Genomic DNA, 17,697 nt, shown 5'->3' on the forward strand with positions numbered 1-17,697 from the left:
TCTTCCCATATAGGTTATTAAAAATGTTGAGTATAGTTGAATTTTTTTCATTATTTAATGGAAGTATCATTGATGTACAGCATAAGTTACAGGTGTACAATTAGTGATTCACAATTTTTTAAAGATTATATTCCACTTATAGTTACTGCGAAACACTGGCTCTATTCCCCGTGGTGTATGATACGTCCTTGTAGCTTATTTTATTGTGTTTTATTACTCAATATTTATTTAGCCACATCTCAAGGGATGCAGGATCTTAGTTCCCTAACCAGGGATTGAACCGGGGCCACCGCAGAGAAAGCACCCAGTCCTACCCACTGGACCGCAGGGGAACTCCCCTCCTAGCTTATTTTATAGGTAACAGTTTGTATCTCTTCATCGCCTTCCGCCCCTCCCCTCTCCCCGCCCCACTGGTGACCTCCTCTGTTCTCTATGTCTGTGAGTCTGTCTTTTGCAGACTGTGTTTTTCTCTCTCTGTTGTGAGTCTGTGTTTTTTTAAGCTACTGAATTTTTTATCATTTGAAATCTTTCGAAAAGCCCAGAATGTAAAACAGGATGCAGAGCTGCTTTGATCAAAGTAGAAGAGGAGGATGTCAGGGGAGGAGGGTCCTTGACGGGACCCCCGAGGTGTCTCCGTTCAGCCCCTGGGGTGACAGGGAGCCTGGCTGGAAAAGCACTGCCTTGGTTGCTCGCAGATGGGGACACTGAGGCCCGAGGGGTCGTGGCTGGCTGGAGGCTCACCAGCCCTGCGCCCAGGCCGCCCCAGCCCCGCACAGAGCCCGTTTGTCCAGGTTGGGCCCCCGTAACCCGCCTTCTCTGCTGCAGGACGGTAGAGCACTGTCTGCACATGTCGGACCGCATGGTCATCTACTTCTTCATTGCGGCCTCCTACGCGCCCTGGTGAGTGTCCCTGCGGGTCCCCGAGTGAGGCGGGGGCTGGGGCTGGCTTCCTCTCCTTCGCTTCTTCAAATCTCCCTGCACGTTTGGCTGGGTGATCTGTGACCTCAGCACAAGAATGTAGGTGAAAGGGCGTCCTCCACGCCTTCTCCTTCCTAGAAGCCGTGACTTAGCGCCAGTTTCCTGTGTATCCTTCCAGGGTGATTTTGTGTAGAAAAGAGCAAATGTGTATGTACGTGTATATGTATAGACATGCATTTGCATACATGCATATGCATATATGCAAATACACACACACACATATATATTCACACTTACACTTTCCTACTTTATTTTTTTAAAGTCTTTATTGATCTTGTTACAATATTGCTTCTGTTTTACCTTTTGGTTTTTGGGCCACGAGGCACGTGGAACCCCAGCTCCCTGACCAGGGATCCAACCGAGACCCCTGCCTTGGAGGGTGACGTCTTAACCAGTGGACCACCAGGGAAGTCCCTATTCTTTCCTACGTTCATGCTCTCAGTAGCTCGGTGGTGTCTGACTCTTTGTGACCCCATGGACTGCAGCCCTCCAGGCTCCTCTGTCCACGGGGATTCTCCAGGCAAGATACTGGGGTGGGTAGCCATGCCCTCCTCCAGGGGATCTTCCCCACCCAGGGATCAAGCCCAGGTCTCCCACGTTGCAGGCAGATTCCTACTTGAGTAGAAAAGGAAGGATACTGTTATAGTCGCTGAAGTCAACTTTCACTCTCTTAGTCATGTTCTGGGGGACCTCTTTTCATATTAGTACCATGAAGATTTCCCCATTCCTTTCTTATAGCAGCATAATATTCCCCGGCCGCCCCTCCTTATGAGTGTTTATGACGTCAGGACGCCCCTTCCTTCGCTGTAACACACAGGGCTGCCGTGAATGTCCTTGCTGATGGGTCATTCAGCATATGTGCCTGGTTGGGTTGCCTGGAAACAGGTGAAACTGCTGAGCCAGCCTGTTTAGAGCTACAGAAGCCCCAGGTTCTTAAGCCGAGCCTCATCTTTGTGGGGTGAACGCCGAACTTGGAGGCCCAGTGGCAGGAGTGGGCCTTAGTCCCTTGGCTAACTGTTGCCAAGGCACCTTGCACAGAGTGTACCGGTTTAAACTCCCCCGGCAGGGACCTCCCTGGGGGTCTGGTGGTTGAGAAACCGTCTGCCGGTGCAGGGGGGACGTGGATCCAGTCCCTGGGCCGGGAAAGCTCTCATATTTTGCAGTGTGACTGCGCTCATGGACCACAGCTGCTGACCCTGCTCTCTAGGGCCCGGGAGCCACAGCTGCGGAAGCCGGCCCACCCTGGAGCCTGTGCGTGTTGGCTTCCAAGGCGTGGGAGCTACAGAAAGGCTTGTGCCAATTTTGCCCAGGGAACTCCAATGTTTGGCTGTCGTAAATGGAGTGTTCTTTTTCATTATGTCAACTAATAAGTGGGTTTAGTTGGTGCACATGAAGGCGACTTGCCTTCGGACCACGTTTTGTTGAGATGTGCCTGGGGGGGGTCCACACAGGGAATTCCCACATCCCGCGGCCGGCCCCCCCGGATGGAGAAGCCATGTGTCCAGCCCCTCCCCAGCCCGCGGCTCCCGGGGTTGGTGTCCACATCCCGTGGTCGGCCGTCTTGGGGCAGCTTTGCCCGATGTCATCTTCCATGTGAAGGGAATCATCATTCTTTCCGGTCTCGCTTTCAGGCGGCCTTGTGTGGTGAGGGTCACGGAGTCACGGTCCAGACTCCTTGCTGGGCAGTGTTCTGGATGAATGAACCAGAGGCGTCCGTCTCCTGTGACAGGCAGTCTGCAGGGTTTCCAAGCTTGGGGTGATTATGGATCCACGGCGGGTCCTCTGGTTGTTCTCGTGAGGGTGTGGCGGTGAACTGAGGAGTGGGTGGGGCTTGAAGCAGGATATTCACTTGGTTTTATTTTATTTGTTCTGTGGACCGTTTTTAAAGTCTTTATTGAATTTGTTACAGCATTGCTTCTGTTTCACATTTTGGTTTTTTGGCTGTGAGTCATTTGGTTTCTCAGCTCCCGATCAGGGATTGAATCTGCTCTCCCCCTGCATCAAAAGGCGAAGTCTTAACCACTGGACCATAGGGAAGTCCTTGGTTTTATCTTTTGGACCGAAGGATGATGCCTTGGGAGCAAGGAGGTGCAAGGAGGCTGATGCAAGGAGCTGGGAGAGAGATGGTTGTGGCCGGGGCCATGGCAGTGGCCTTGGAGTTGAGAGGATGGATGGATGGATGGTAAATGTATTTACAGGAAACTGAGGGGGAACTGTGACTGACTGAAGGTGGGGAGGAATACCCAGGTTTCTGGCTTCCCCCAGGAAATCGGCCCATGCTGCTGTCAGCCTGGAGACGTGACCAGAGGCAGCCCGTGCCCAGCTGAGCTTTATGGGAGGAGGGCACGTATAAACCAGGATGCTCTGGTTGTCAGATGCCCGGTGGGCTGGTGTACGCGGGCCCCGGAAAGAACGGCCAGTCCCGGGTTAGGGGCTGCTGTGGGTAGGTGGGGGCCCCTGGAGATGCAGAGAGCAGCAGAGGGAAGCCAGGAACGATGGGAGGGTGCCTCCCGATGGCTCCGGGCCGCCCCAGGCACCACCTGCAGTTTCCAGGAGTCGGGTGATCTCTGGTTTCTTTTTGGCTGTTGCGAGTTAGAGTAAAGCTAGCTTTTGTGCTCTGCCGCAGTAACCGTCCTTGAGTGAGATTTCTGGAACCACCCTCTGACTGTCCCCCCGCCTTGGCTGGTTCAATGCCTGGGTTTCTGTCCTTTATCCCTGATGCTGACGGTCTGGGCACCGACTCTGTGCCCATCGAATGCTGGTGTCTGAGGATGTGGCTGTGAACAGAGACACAGGCCTCTGTCCTTGTGGGACTTAGCGTCTCCCGGAGGAAGTGGACTTTGTCCCGACACTGATGCAGAGATAGAACCGCCACTGTGGTCCAAGCTGCGGAGGGGGGACGCAGGAGCCGAGGAGGGGAGATGTTTCCTGGTTTGCGAGCTGTGTCAGGCGGGGAAGGGTCGGCAGAACCTGGTGGTTGACCGGATGTGGGGTTGAGAGAGGATCAGAGGCGATGACAGTGTCCTACCTGGACACCCGGCTGCATGGGGGAACAGAGACGGGAGACAAGGGTTTATGGAGTGATTTGTGGGTAGTTTTCTTCACAGTGCTCTGTTTGAGGGGGTGGAGGCGTGAATGACTCTGGGTCCCCCCATCCCTGCCTCAATCTGAAAAAATCTCTGTGTTTTGGTTTTTATTTTTGTTCTTTAAAATTTTATTTATTTATTTTTGGCTGCGCTGGGTCTTGGTTGCTGTGTAGGTTTTCTCTAGTTGCGGCTAGCAGGGGCTATGTCTCTTTGCGGTGGCTCCTCTTGTTGCGGAGCGCGGGCTCTCGGCTGCTCAGACTTCAGTGGGGGCGGCTCCCGGCTCTACAGCGCAGGCTCAGTAGCTGTGGCACAGGGGTTTGGTTGCTCCGAGACAGGTGCGATCTTCCCAGACCAGGGATCAAACCCGCGTCTTCTGCATTGGCAGGCAGCATCTTTACTGCTGAGCCACCAGGGAAGCCCCTTTATTTTCGTTTTTGATAGATTAGACTTACATACAAGATTCTAGCATATCACCTTTACTTAAAGAAGGGGTCTAAAAGGTGGTCGAAAGGCTCCGGCATTGCTGAAAGAGAACAGTTGTGGCATCAGACCGCACGAGGCCCTGGTCCTCTGATGAGCCCTTCCAGAGCCGCGTGTCCTGGGATAACTGCCGAGTCTGTCCGAGCCTCAGTCTCCTGAACTTTACAATGGAGGCAGTGATATTTAATACCCCGTCCCCCAGCTGTTGTGAAGAGGGACAATGGTGACCTGCACACAGATGCCATTCACGCAATTAACCAGGCAGGGAGGACCGTGTCATGAATGATCGAGAAAACTGTCTGGGTCAAGGGTGACACAGAGCTTCCTTTCAGCAGTGCTTCAGAAAACTACTAATAATCGAGTCATAAATATTGAGGAGGACAGAAGACAAGTCACCGTCTTCTGGAACCAGAGCCCCTTCTGCAGGAATCTAGCGTGCTTCTGTGCAGTCAGGTTGTACAGACGGCGGCACAGGCCGGAGGCAGGAATGCATGCACGCGGGGCTGGAGAGAGGGCTTAGGACCAGCCTCCTGGCCTGGGGCACAGGCCTGCATTGTCCGGGGCCCCTGGCTCTGCAGCCATTTCCTAAGCTGGGGTCCCCATCCTCCGAGCTCTAATGCCTGATGACCTGAGGTGGAACTGATGTAATAGTAATAATAAAAAATAAAGTGTATAATAAGTGTAATGTGCTTGAATCATCACGAAACCATCCCCTCCCCAGTCCATGGAAAAATTGTCTTCCATGAAACCCGTCCCTGGTCCCTCAAAGGTTGGGGACAGCTGGAGCCAAAGCCTAAGCCAACAGCTGGAGCCAAAGGCCGGGCTCTGTAGGCACCTGGCCCAGGAGACAGCACTTGGCCCGAGCAGCGGAGAGAAAAACCCACTTTTCTGGGAGCCTGGGGAGAGAGTCTCAGGAATGGGGAGGGAAGGAAGGAGTTCCTCCTGCAAAGTCCCGTCTACTGCCAGACTGCTGGCTGCAGAGGGAGAAATTCACGAGGCCCAGCTCAGCTGTCACCCAGCAAGCAGGACTTGCCTGGTGGTCCAGTGGGTAGGAGTCCGCCTGCCAATGCAGGGGACACGGGTTCGATCCCTGCCCTGGGAAGATACTGCGAGCTGCGGAGCAACTAATTCCGGGCGCCAGGAAACGCCCTCTGGTTTGAGATGCCCTTTTTCTTCATGCTGGGACATCCTCAGTGTTGCTGACTTGGCTCGAATAATTGCATACAGTTTCGTCTTCTCTGTCTCTCCACGTGTCCTCTGTGAGGGGCCACATCCCACACGTGCAGCCACAGGGGACAGGGGTTCTGTGGGGTCTGTGTCCCTGGGAGGGGCTGGCTGTGGAAGGCGAGGTCCCAGGCCCGCCCCGGCACCCCCTCAGGCCCCTGTGCCCTCCCGTCCTGCCTCCCAGGCTGAACCTCCGCGAGCTGGGCCCCTGGGCCTCCCACATGCGGTGGCTGGTGTGGATCATGGCCTCGGTCGGCACCGTCTATGTCTTCTTCTTCCATGAGCGGTAAGCCGGGGCCGGGGGAGAGGGGGCGGGGTCTCGGGGGGGCCGGGTGCCTCCATCAGGGCCTCCTCCCTGCCCCTGGCGGGACGAGACCACAGGATGTGCCCAGAAGCTTGTGGGCACACAGCCACGCCTGTCTCCCCTGTGTCCAGGCCCATCGGCGGTCCCTAGGCCCACAGTCCATAGGGTCAGTGTGAGGAGGTTAAAATTAAAAGGTCATTGTTGGGGCTTTACCTGCTGAATGGGGTCTTCCTGAAGCTGTGTTAGCAGGTGAGAAGGAGGGTGTCCCAGGGCCGCCCATCCCCTTCCATCCTGCTGAGAGACAGGATGGAAATGAGGACGTGGGGGAAGGAAACAGCTGGAGAAGGGAAAGGCAGCCGCACACCCCTGGACTGTCCGAGGACGGCAGACGGGAGTTGGTTGGTGCAGCCGCTCGGATGGATGGAGAGCGATTGCTCGAGCCTTGTGGTGAAAGGTGCTGGGGTCGAATAGTAATGCCTGCCCTGGGTTGAGCAAGGGAGGAGCCCCCAGGCACGCTATGCCCACCCAGCATTTGCCACTCTCGAATGTCAGTTCACGGGTGTGGAAACCAAGCCTCAGAGAGGGACAGGCACCTGCCCACGGCCACCTGGCTCTGCCAGCACTTACTGGGTGCAGCTGGATGAAACCCGAGCTCAGGGGTGCTGGCCAGGGGACAGAGTCCCCTTCCATTACTCTTGCGGTGGGGGTGTCCCCTCCCAACCCCAATGGGGGAGGTGCTGCTCACCGGGAGGCCTTGTCTTCCTGGCAGGTACAAGCTGGTGGAGCTGCTCTGCTATGTCGTCATGGGCTTCTTCCCCGCCCTGGTCGTCCTTTCCATGGTAAGTCACCCCCACCCGCTGTGGGGCTTGCGTCTGGCTGGAGGGGGCCCCGAGTGGTACTGGAGATGGTGAGGTTGAGCCTGCTGCCCCGGCAGATGGCGATCTGAGGCCGGGGGTCCGCATGACTCGCCCGCCAAGGCGGGAGATGTGCAGGTCACCCTGGGCTCGGCTCCTCGGTTCTGGGGCTCCTCCTCTCTCTGCTTCACCTCAGCGGGTTCATCAGTCCCTCTGGGCTCCAGTTTTCCTGCTTATTTAGGGATCAGCTAAGAAAACTCAGGGAAAGGGACTGGAAGGGTGCCTGCAACAGAGTAAGTCCCTGCTGGCTCAATTAAATCTATAATAATAATAACATAGGTGGCCATGGAGGCGGAGCTGAGTCTCCAGCTTGTGACAGCCCCCTTAGCGTTCCTACTCAACATTTTCCCTGTGAAAACGTGAGTTGTTTGTTGTTCAGGCGCTAAGTCGTGTCCGACTCTTTTGCGACCCCATGGATTGCAGCATGCCAGACTTCCCAGTTCTTCACTGTCTCCCAGAGTTTGCTCAAATTCATGTCCATTGAGTTGGTAATGTATGTCCATTGAGTCCGTAACGTGAGTTATCTAATGCCTCTTCATGAGAAACAGAAAAGATATACAACAAACCATTACGGATGGTTAACAGGCACATCTATGTGGATATGCAGACATGATGACTTGTGTGCTTTTCTTTTACAAAAAAAATGGGATCACGCTGTACAAACTGCTCTCCCACACGCTTGTCTCACTTGGCGTGATGTTGAGGGCCTGTCACGCAGAGCCGCAGAGCCGTACCTGCCTCGGGAGAGTGTTGTGAAGATGGCATCGGGTAACTCACGTCAGGCCCTTAGGGCGGGGCATGGCAAGCAGTCCATGCTGAGAAGTGCTACTGTGATATGTCTTTAATAGTCAGGCATCACCCCATGGAGGGCTGGGTGCGTGCTTGTACATACCTTCAATGAAAAGCTCCCCAGCTGTTCCGAAGACCAAGGTGGGTCCCCACATGGGGAGGTAGATAAATCCCCACGAGACTGCATGGTGGAATTGATGTATCAGATTGACAGGCGTGGCCCGAGCCCCCTTATCTTAAGTGATCTGTCCCTCTGGGCGCGTACATGCTTATGAAGTGCGTACCGTGTATTGTGTGCATATAGACGAGTCTGGAAGGATACCATCAGACACTTATTGGTGGTGAGCAGTGAGACCTCTGGGAAGGGGGCCCAGGAGACAGGGCGGTAGGTTCTTACGCCCCTGTCCCTCCTGGTCTCCTGGAGCCCTCGTAACAACCACCCAGGGGTCACTCGCGCTCATCTCGGAGGGCTGCGAATGCCGCTCTTTTCTTACTGCTTTTTGTTTTTCTCTAAAATGTTTCGCCATGGATCAGTTCAGTTCAGTTGCTCAGCCGTGTCTGAATCTTTGTGACCCCATGGACCACAGCATGCCAGGCTTCCCAGTCCATCACCAACTCCCGGAGCTTGCTCAAACTCATGTCCATTGAGTCGGTGATGCCATCCAACCATCTCATCCTCTGGCATCCCCTTCTCCTCCTGCCCTCAATCTTTCCCAGCATCAGGGTCTTTTCAAATGAGTCAGCTCGTCGCATCAGGTGGGCAAAGTATTGGAGTTTCAGCATCAGTCCTTCCAGTGAATATTCAGCACTGATATCCTTTAGGATGGACTGGTTGGATCTCCTTGCAGTCCAAGAGACTCTCAAGAGTCTGCTCCAATACCACAGTTCAAAAGCAAAAGTTCTTTAGCACTCAGCTTTCTTTATAGTCCACTCTCATGTCCGTACCATGGATACATACTACTTTTTAAGAACTGTGATAACACACATACAGTTTATGGTTTTAGCCATCGTTAAGGGTACAGTTCAAGGGCGTGAAGTTCATTCATCTTGTGCAGCCATCACCAGCGTCCTTCCACAGGACTGTCTCGTCTTCCCACACCCTGTCCCCACTAAACCTCAGTCCTTACCCGTTCCCCCCAACCCAGCCCCTGGTGGCCAGACAGCCACTGTGCTTTCCAACCATGAATTTGACTTGTTCAGGTTGTCAAAGCCTGCAGTCGCTGTCCTTCTGCGTCTGGTTTATTTCGCTTTGCACAACGTCCTTGAGGTTTCCCCCGTGTTGTATCATGTGTCAGAGTCTCCTCCTTTTTAAAGACTGAGTAATACTCCATCGTGTAAACGAACACGGATACCATTCTGCGTATCCATTCTCCTCCCGGTGGATGCTTGGGTTGCTCCCCGCTTTTGGCAGCTGCAAATGATGTGGCAGTGAACTTGGTTGTACAAGTATCTGTGTGTGTCTCTGCTTTCCCTTCTTTGATGTATTGCTTTTTAGGAAAGACAAAAAGCTACGGCATACCCTTTGAAATGTTGACAGAAATGTGTTACACACGAGGATGAATCGGCGCGGCAGGGGTGGGGTGGAAGAATTCATGACATCGGTGTGTGGAGATGCCCCTCCTGGGACTCTGGGCGGCCCCGCCGTCCACGTGTCGTCTTGTCTGGGGTGGCGGGGGGAGGGCTGGGTGGTTTCGGTCTTGCCGGCCGCTCATCTGACCTGTGCTCATCCTTGTCCTTGCCGACAGCCCAACACCGAGGGCATCTGGGAGCTGGTGACCGGAGGGGTCTTCTACTGCTTGGGCATGGTGTTCTTCAAGAGTGATGGGAGGATCCCCTTTGCCCATGCCATCTGGCACCTCTTTGTGGCATTCGGTGCTGGCACACACTACTATGCCATCTGGAGGTACTTGTATCTGCCCAGCGCCCTGCAGGCCAAGGTGTCCAAGTGAGGCCGCACAGCACGCCTGGGGACATGTAGGCCTTTGGGGCAGAGCATCACGGGGCATGTTCCTGCAAACCGAGCCCAGCGCACAGCGTCCAGGCCCGTCAGCCCTCCCACGGGTGAAGCTTTCAGTGGGTCCGAGATCACTTCTGCTGATATGCCAGACCATCCCTTGGGTTCTAGGTGGGAGAGAAGGCATTTAGTCATTTTCACAGAGGAGAAATTAACCCTGTAGTGCATTTCTATTCTAGAGAGATGTTTCCTAAAACAACCAACGTTCACATCGTCAGAAAAGGGGGCAGACGGGGTCCTGGCCAGTTGAGGAATGACGGGCCCCATACATGCTTCTCAAGGCCCTGAGAAATCTATCGGGGAGTCTGGTGTTATTGATACCCCAGGTGGCCTGCGCCTCCTTCTCTGCTACCAAAGTCCTGGCTGGGGAATTATCCCCTGCTCGGGGGCGGGGGGGACGTCCCCCAGCTTGTAGATCAGGGATGGTGAGAATCCGTGACCGTGGCAGGCATCCCCGATCAGCTGCCGCGTGGTGTGGTTTCAGAATTCTTTCCGCGACTTCTCTGGGCAGCCACTGCCAATCGACTTGGCACTCGTGAGGGCACCTCTTGGCCTTGCCCGCCCCCGTGCGCTCTGCAGTGGGGTCGTGGCCAGACCACTTCGGCGTCTCCGTGCTGGGGAGCGGGCCTGGTCCCCTGGCGGGGGCAGCTGGGGGCCGTGGGGGGGAGATGAGGGGCACCCAGAGCAGCCCGCCATCCTGCTGCTCTGCTGGGGGTTCTCCGCACAGAGGGCGGGCGGCGGGGGATGCGCCTCCAGTGCCTTGGCCGTTTCTTCTCTCGCCGACAAACCCAGAGACACGACGAGAGCCATTCACTGGGGTGGGGGGTGGGGGGCAAGCAGAGCCCAGGAGCTGTTTGCTGGCTCCAGATTCAGGGTTTGTGGTGCAGGTTCTCAGTGGCTGCCGATCAGCCGCCCCTGGAGGCTCCTCGGATGAGCCCTGGAGGGAAGGCCTCGGGTCGTCTGATGAGGATCTGGGCAGAGCGTCCGGGACACCCCCAACCTCTGAAGCCCACGGCAGTCCAAAGACCAGGAGGCTTCCAGGGGTGTGTCCTCAGCCCTCTCGCGGGGCCAGTCTGGCGCTCGGGACTGGCACACGAGCATCTGCTAGGGAGGGAGCCAGGCCGCCTGCAGGGCCTGATCTGGCGTCTCAGACCGCGTCAGGACCTCTGTCTCGTTAGACGGACGTCACTCTGAGACTCCCAGCCAGGGTCAAGTGGGCAGAAACAGGGTGCCTTACGCTGAGTTCTCGAACATTCCAGGGTGTTGTTTCAGGGCTCTGGCGTCTGGAACCCCACATCCAAGACGATATTGAGTCCTCTGACACATCCTCAGGCGGGTGGGTTTCTGAGCTTGGGAATTTTTGTCCTCTTGCCTGGGTGTGTGTGTGTGTGTTTGTGCAAACGTGCCCTGTGAGCCCACCAAGGATTTCCTATCAGTTGGGGGTCAGGGTTGGAGGTGGGGGGAGGGGAAACTTTGAGGGGGAGGGCAGGCTCGCCCTGGTGGGGGGCAGGGACCCGTGACCCCACCTCTGCTGGGGTCGGAGGTGGGGGAGGGACCACGTGGGTCCTGGGATGCTGTTTAGGAAAACTCCCGAAGCATGGCACCATGGCAGGCGGAGACGACAGTCCCGTCACCGAAGGGCAGATGGGAGCCGAAGCCCAGCGGCAGGGCCAGTGCTGAGTGCTCAAGACTCGGACCTGAGACTTCTGTACTGTCCCCGAGCCCCCGCTGAGCGCCTCTGATGCCTGCGTTTCCTCATGCTCCTTCTCCTGGGTGTTGGGTATGACATTTCTCCCTAGACGGCCCGCTCCTTTATCCCCACACCTTTGGAGGTGCCTGTTCCTCTGATGGGGACTCTGTTCACCCCTCATCCACCCAACTCCTATACATCCTTCAAAGCCCCACTCGGGCATTAGCACGGAAGCACTTCCGATCTTCCTCTGATTTAGGGGCTCCCCCACTCTGCTTCCCAACGCCCCCTGTGCTCACCTGCCCACCCATGTTCCTTCATCCCCTGGTACTTGTGCCTGCTGCCCCACACACGCTCCTGGAGGGACGGACTGTGTCTTGCTAGACTCGGGACCAATTCCAGCATCCTCCCACCCCTTTGTGAAGGCTTGGGCCAACTCCTTAGCCTCTCTGAGCCTCAGTGTCCTCTGCTGTCAGATGAGTGTGGTAAGGCAACACCTCGCAGGGTTGTTTGAAGGGTCAGCAGGAGGCTGAATGTAAAACACTTCGGCCTGGTATCCTCATTAGCTCCCTGAGTTGGAAAGCAATCCCCGATGATGATAATGAGAGGTGTGGCAAAGCCTGCACCGCCGGAAGGAATGAATCACTAATGGTGGAATGTCTGACTACAGACAGGCTGGTGAGGACCCTGGAGGGTGTTCTGTGCAGCCTTGACCACACTGCCCCCACCACCCAACTCCAATTCAGGACCTGCTGCCCATGAACTGTCTCTCTTTCCCAGTGTCATTCTGAAAATGAATTTCCCATTGCTTCTCGGCCTTTTGGCTAAGATCAAGTGAAAATGAATTTCCCGGATGCCATTTAACCCAAGACCCTGGCATTCCTTCACATATATCACAAACATTGCAGGCAAGGAAAAGACATTCCTGAGTCTCTCGTTAGGTAAGACACCGTCCCAGTAGCAACCTAGGCTGTGCCCGGGGCTGAGGGGCGGGGTGGTCAGGACACTGGAAATTCAGATGCCCGCCAGCTCCCTCGTCCTGTCCTCCTTTGAGGCCATTCTGTGCCAGGATGACCCAGCAAGGCAGCTACTGTGTCCCAAGGAGCTGGGGGAGGGAGGGGTTGGCCGCAGAGTGGCCTGTTGGGCATTCCGGCACTTCAGCCACTGCTCCTGGGTTAGGCGGGCACTTCCAGGGCAGGGCGAGAGGTGGAGCTGGTGCGAAGGTTGGGGAGGAAGGCAGGAGCGGGGGCTGGGGGGCCCCCAAGGCATCCCGCGCCGCTGGGCCGGCCTGCCGTTGACCACCTGCTCAGTTAGTCCACTGGCGATCGTCACGACAGGCGTGCTTGCTGCTGGAGGCCTGGCTGCCGGCCGGCGGGGCTTCCCTGAAAGGCCCGGAGCAGAGCTCAGCCAGGGCCGGCCCCCCAGCCCAGGGGAGGGGTTTCAGTCACTGTCACAGACCAGAGCTGCCTTTCTGTCTCGATTGCCAGTTGCAATTGCATGTACAGCGGGAGCAGGACTGAGCAGCCGCCGTTCCACCAGCCCCTGGGTCGGGCTGGGGAAGAATCCTAGAGAAGCACTGGGAGAGGAGGGGGGCTGCAGAGATGGGACTCGTCAGTGGGCCTGGATCTGAAGCCCTGAAGCCACCTTGGCTGTGGGTGGACGCCCCGCACAGAGGGGTCAGTCCTGGGGCTTCTGGGGGGGTTGTTTCAACTCTGCCCAGATCTGTTTTCTGTATTTGCGAAAGCTGAAGCGCTCTGAAGTTTCTCCCGTAACCCTGCTCAAGCCACTGCAGTCGGACCCAGGCCTCCGTCAGGAACAGGGCAGGGTGGTGCCCACAGCCCCCGCACGTGCTGAGACGGGCAGGTGGAGCTCAGAGGCTGAGAGATGGGCCTGGTGACCTGGTCAGAAAAGGACCTGTCAAACGCACCAGCGCATACTGTGTGATCAGATGCTGAGATGCAAGCTCTGGGGATGGCTTTGAGGGGTGCTGAAGGAGCCCGGGGAAGCCCCAGCAGCCACTTCCCCACGGGCAGAGCGGCTCAGGAGTACCCACAGGTTACAGGTGTGGGTACAGGTGAGGGAAAGAGGCAGATACTGTCGTTGTATCATTATGAAAGGGCTTTCCTGGTGGCCTGGTGGTAAAGAACTCACCTGCCAATGCAGGAGATGCAGGTTTGATCCCTGGGTCAGGAAGATCCCCTGGAGGAGGAAATGGCAACCGGCTCCAGTATTCTTGCCTGGAGAATCCCTTGGACAGAGGAGCCTGGTGGGCTACAGTCCACAGGGTCGAAAAGAGTTGGACATAACTGAGCGTCTAAACAACAAAAACAATCATTATGAAAACACTTTAACTTTGGGAAGCCTCTGGCAGGGTCTTGGGGGAGCCCAGGGACCTAGACTAAACATTGTTGAGAACCGCGGGTAGATCCAGCGTTGTCCACCTTGTTTTACATCTGGAAACGCTTGGTCAGTGGCATTACCATAGACCAACACTATCTGGTTCTAGCTGAACCTGCAGACGTGGGCGCGTCAGGGCGGCAGAGGGGAGTGGACAGTGGTCTGGGAGACTCTCTCGGTGTCAAGGGCAGGCCCCATGATCGTCAGGCATTGACAATAACCCCATGCCCAGCAGAGCACCTAGCGCTTAGCAGGTGCTCAGAGAAATGTGCGGACGGAACGGGGGATGGTGAGCGTGGTCTGGCGTGGGCTCCACCTCGTCCTCCTCCCTGAGGCTGAAGACGGGGCAAGGAGTTTCGTGTGAGTCTTGGTCCCTTTACATCTGGGGCCAGATGGGGCAAGCTCGTGACCAGGGTCTCCAGGGACACTGCCCTGCCTTTCCTCTTGTGTCTCTGCTCATCGGAAGACACCTCGGGGCTGTTTTTTTCCAACTCAGGTTTGTGACGAGCTTTGCCTCTGCCCCAAGTGGGTCTGGAGCCCTGGTACTGCAGGATGAGGGAGACAGGAGCCCACGGGGAAACAAGGTCTGCCCACGTCGGGATGGCAGTCTGGAGGGGCCTGAGGCGCCGTGGCTGGAGGCAGCGTGTATCCTAGTGACTAGGAGAGGGTGGCTTGCTTGCTTTCTCTTTTTTTGACTGCACCAGAGCTTGTGGGATCTTAGTTCCACAATCAGGGATCAAACCTGGGCCCACGGCAGTGGAAATTTGGGAGTCCTAACCACTGGACCGCCAGGGAATTCCCCTGGGGGTTGTTTTCTTAAAGATGTTTTCATTATAATAATAAATGCTTACTATAAAAATTTCAGAAAATGCTAGAAAGGTAGAAAATATTTGCCAGCATCTACCTCAGATAACCCCGGTGGCTCAGACAGTAAAGAATCAGCCCGTAATACGGGAGACCCCCGTTTGATCCCTGGGTCACAAAGATCCCCTGGAGAAGGGAATGGCAACTCACTCCAGTATTCTTGCCTGGAGAATTCCATGGACCGAGGAGCCTGGTGGGCTGCAGTCTGTAGGGTCACAAGGAGTTGAACACTACTGAGCAACTAAAACACACACACACACGCCTCAGATAACCACTCCTATTTTTTTCCTTTCTGTTCTCCTCACTCAGTGGGTACTATTTTTGGTTCATTTTGGCTGGGAGAGCTGCGGGGTCTTAGTTCCCTGACCAGGAATTAAACCCAGGCCCTCCTGCAGTGAAAGTGCAGCGTCCTAACCTCTGGACCGCCACGGAAGTCCCTCAAGGCGTACTTTTAAATTTTGATGTTTTCTTCTCTTGCCATAGACACCTTTATAGCCTACTTAAAAAAATGACATCTATTTCTCCTTATTTCAAGCTCTCTGTAAACATTCTTTTAAAAGCCTCCATTAAGTGGACGTACCACAATTTCTTTAGTCATTCTTTTAATTCAGGAGACAAATTAGATTGATCTGTGATGAGGATCTTTCACCATCAAGTTTTGCCTCCTATGTAGCGTGTTTGCTTTCGGCCCCATGCAGACGGTAGGTGGAATTTGCTTCCCGCTAATGTGGACTGCCCCATCCTGGCCACCACCATTCCTGTGGACACTGGGCAGATTGTTCCTACAACTGGCCACCGTCCTCATCCCTGAAGGAGTGCGGGCTTCTGGGGACTTCGTAAGGAGTTCAGGTTTCCGGGGACCTCCTGCCTGGGTGCTGCCAGAGAGCGGGATTATCTGGGAGGTTTGGAAAAGCCAGCCCGTGAGGCCTGAGGTGTGAGCAGTGGAGGGGGAGGGAAGCACGTGTCTGTGTGTCCTCCAGGTGGCCTGTAGATTGAGGGCAGGAGGAGAAGGGGGCGACAGAGGCTGAGATGGTTGGACGGCATCACCGACTCAACGGACATGAGTTTGAGCAAGCTTTGGGAGATGGTGAAGGACAGGGAAGCCTGGCGTGCTGCAGTCCACGGGGTCGCAAAGAGTCGGACACGGCTGAGCCACTGAACATGAGGTGGTCTGGTGGCTCACAAGAGGGAGAGGCTGGCGGGCATGCTGCTGGGTGTGGATGCGGCCAGCTGCTGGAGGGAGGTGAGAAGCCCCTGAGGGCGCTGGTGAGCTTTACACATGTGCGGTGCCATGCAGCCCGACTGCTAAGTTTTCAGGACTTTGGAAAGTCCTTAAACCATGGCTAGTGTGAATCTGGCCAGAGTGGAATATCGACAGTTGTGGAAATCGGCACAGCCCGCACATCAGAGCTTTGCCTTCTGGGGAGCTTGTTCACCAGTGGGCCGCGGCCCGCACCCCAGGCAGGCATTCTGTGCTCCATCCCCTCTTCATGATTGGCAGGTCAGGCACACACAGTTGGAGGGCTTCCCAGGTGCCGCAGTGGTGAAGAACCCGCCCGCCAATGCAGGGGACATAAGAGACACCGATCGATCCCTGGGTGGGGAAGATCCCCTGGAGAAGGAGAAGGCAACCCGCTCCAGTATTCTCACCTGGAGAATCCCATGGACAGAGGAGCCTGGCGGGCGATAGTCCAGGAGGTCACCAAGAGTGGGACACGACTGGGCATCTGAGCACACAGTCACACACAGTTACAGACGAGTGCTATTCTCATCCCTGTTTTCATGTATTGCTCCCCGCAAAGCCTGGCAAGACGAAACTGCTGTTTGTGCGTCTTACTTGGGGAGACAGGCTGCTCAGAGAGGCCGAGTGATTTGCCCAGGGCGGCCCAGCGGGCGGGGCCTGGCATCCAGGGCGAGGTCCCTGGCTGAGGCACCCTTCCTCCTCCCAAGGGGCAGGGCTGTCCTGCTCCCGAGGGCTGAGCTCTGGGCAGCAGGTGAAGGCGTCTGCTTAACATCCTTCTGGGGCCAGGTTGCTCCTGATTTGGCTGCTGAATCCCCGAATTCCGTCAGTTTTGCCCGCTCCTCGGCAGCAGCGGGTATTTCCTGCTCCCCCATGGTGCTTGTCTTCTTAAGGCGCGCGTGTCCAGCCGACGGCTTTCCCACCAGCACACGGCAGTGTGTACACGCACTCAAATGGGTCCACGCATGGAGAAGCGACTGCTCTCATCCACCTGGCCTGTCGGGTGAGGATTTGGGGTCTGCTGGGCCCGGCACAGCCGTGACTGATGAATCCACCTCAGGTCCTCTCAGAATCTCTGCCCATGCCGCCTCGCCACCTTCTCCTTGCAAACCTGGCCTCGCGATGGGCTTTCGAACCAACGTGTATGCTCGTGGTGGTGGTCGGAGGGGAGGCGCCCATCCCGGCGGTGGCCCGGCAGCCCATTTCGGGAGGGTGACCTGTGCGTCCCGGGGTTGGCCCCGTGTGATCGCGAGGAGTCAGGCTGCAGGGCGCATGGATTAGCTGGCGTTCGTGTTTTCCAAGCCTTCTTAATACCCATCTAAGAAATGCGTTTTACACGGCGACTCCGGTTCATATGTCCCGCCCTGAAACAGGACCTGCTGGTGCGTGCACTGTGACCTTCCCTAACCTACCCCGACCCCCCGGCTCTATCTTATCCTACGACATTTTTTTCAAACTGTTGGTTGCAACCCCTGGAATGATTCTGTGGCATCCTCAGTTCTGGGAGCTGCTCTTGGCACACCCTCTGAAAAGCCCTGGGCCTTGGTGTTAGGGGCTTCGTGCCAGTTGGCCGAGATCGGCAGGGGTCAGCATGGTGCCATGCCTCGGGAGCCTGGGTGTCCCAGGGCCATATGGGGAGCTCTGAGGATCTGGTTACTCCCAACCCTGACCCCCCTGAGGGAAACACAGCGTCAGACTTTGGGGGTCTCTTGTCCGG

At 56.1% G+C, this 17,697-nt stretch overlaps 1 protein-coding gene across 2 annotated transcripts in view; it reads left to right on the plus strand.

Moving 5' to 3' along the window:
• The first annotated feature begins 834 nt into the window (after positions 1 to 834).
• The window catches only part of RADIL (Rap associating with DIL domain), a 97,781-nt gene continuing 80,918 nt past the window's right edge, over positions 835 to 17,697 (plus strand). Inside the window, exons 1-3 of one of the 2 annotated variants that reach the window (XM_043455301.1) lie at positions 835 to 900; positions 5,953 to 6,054; positions 6,842 to 6,911. In XM_043455301.1, the coding sequence (XP_043311236.1) occupies positions 6,033 to 6,054; positions 6,842 to 6,911 (92 nt within the window). In that variant the 5' untranslated portion in view covers positions 835 to 900; positions 5,953 to 6,032. The remainder of the gene's footprint in view (positions 901 to 5,952; positions 6,055 to 6,841; positions 6,912 to 17,697) is intronic. The other variant, XM_043455299.1, reaches the window with a different exon arrangement.

The sequence above is a fragment of the Cervus canadensis genome, chromosome 32 (assembly GCF_019320065.1).
Source record: "Cervus canadensis isolate Bull #8, Minnesota chromosome 32, ASM1932006v1, whole genome shotgun sequence".
NCBI classification, from domain to species: domain Eukaryota; kingdom Metazoa; phylum Chordata; class Mammalia; order Artiodactyla; family Cervidae; genus Cervus; species Cervus canadensis.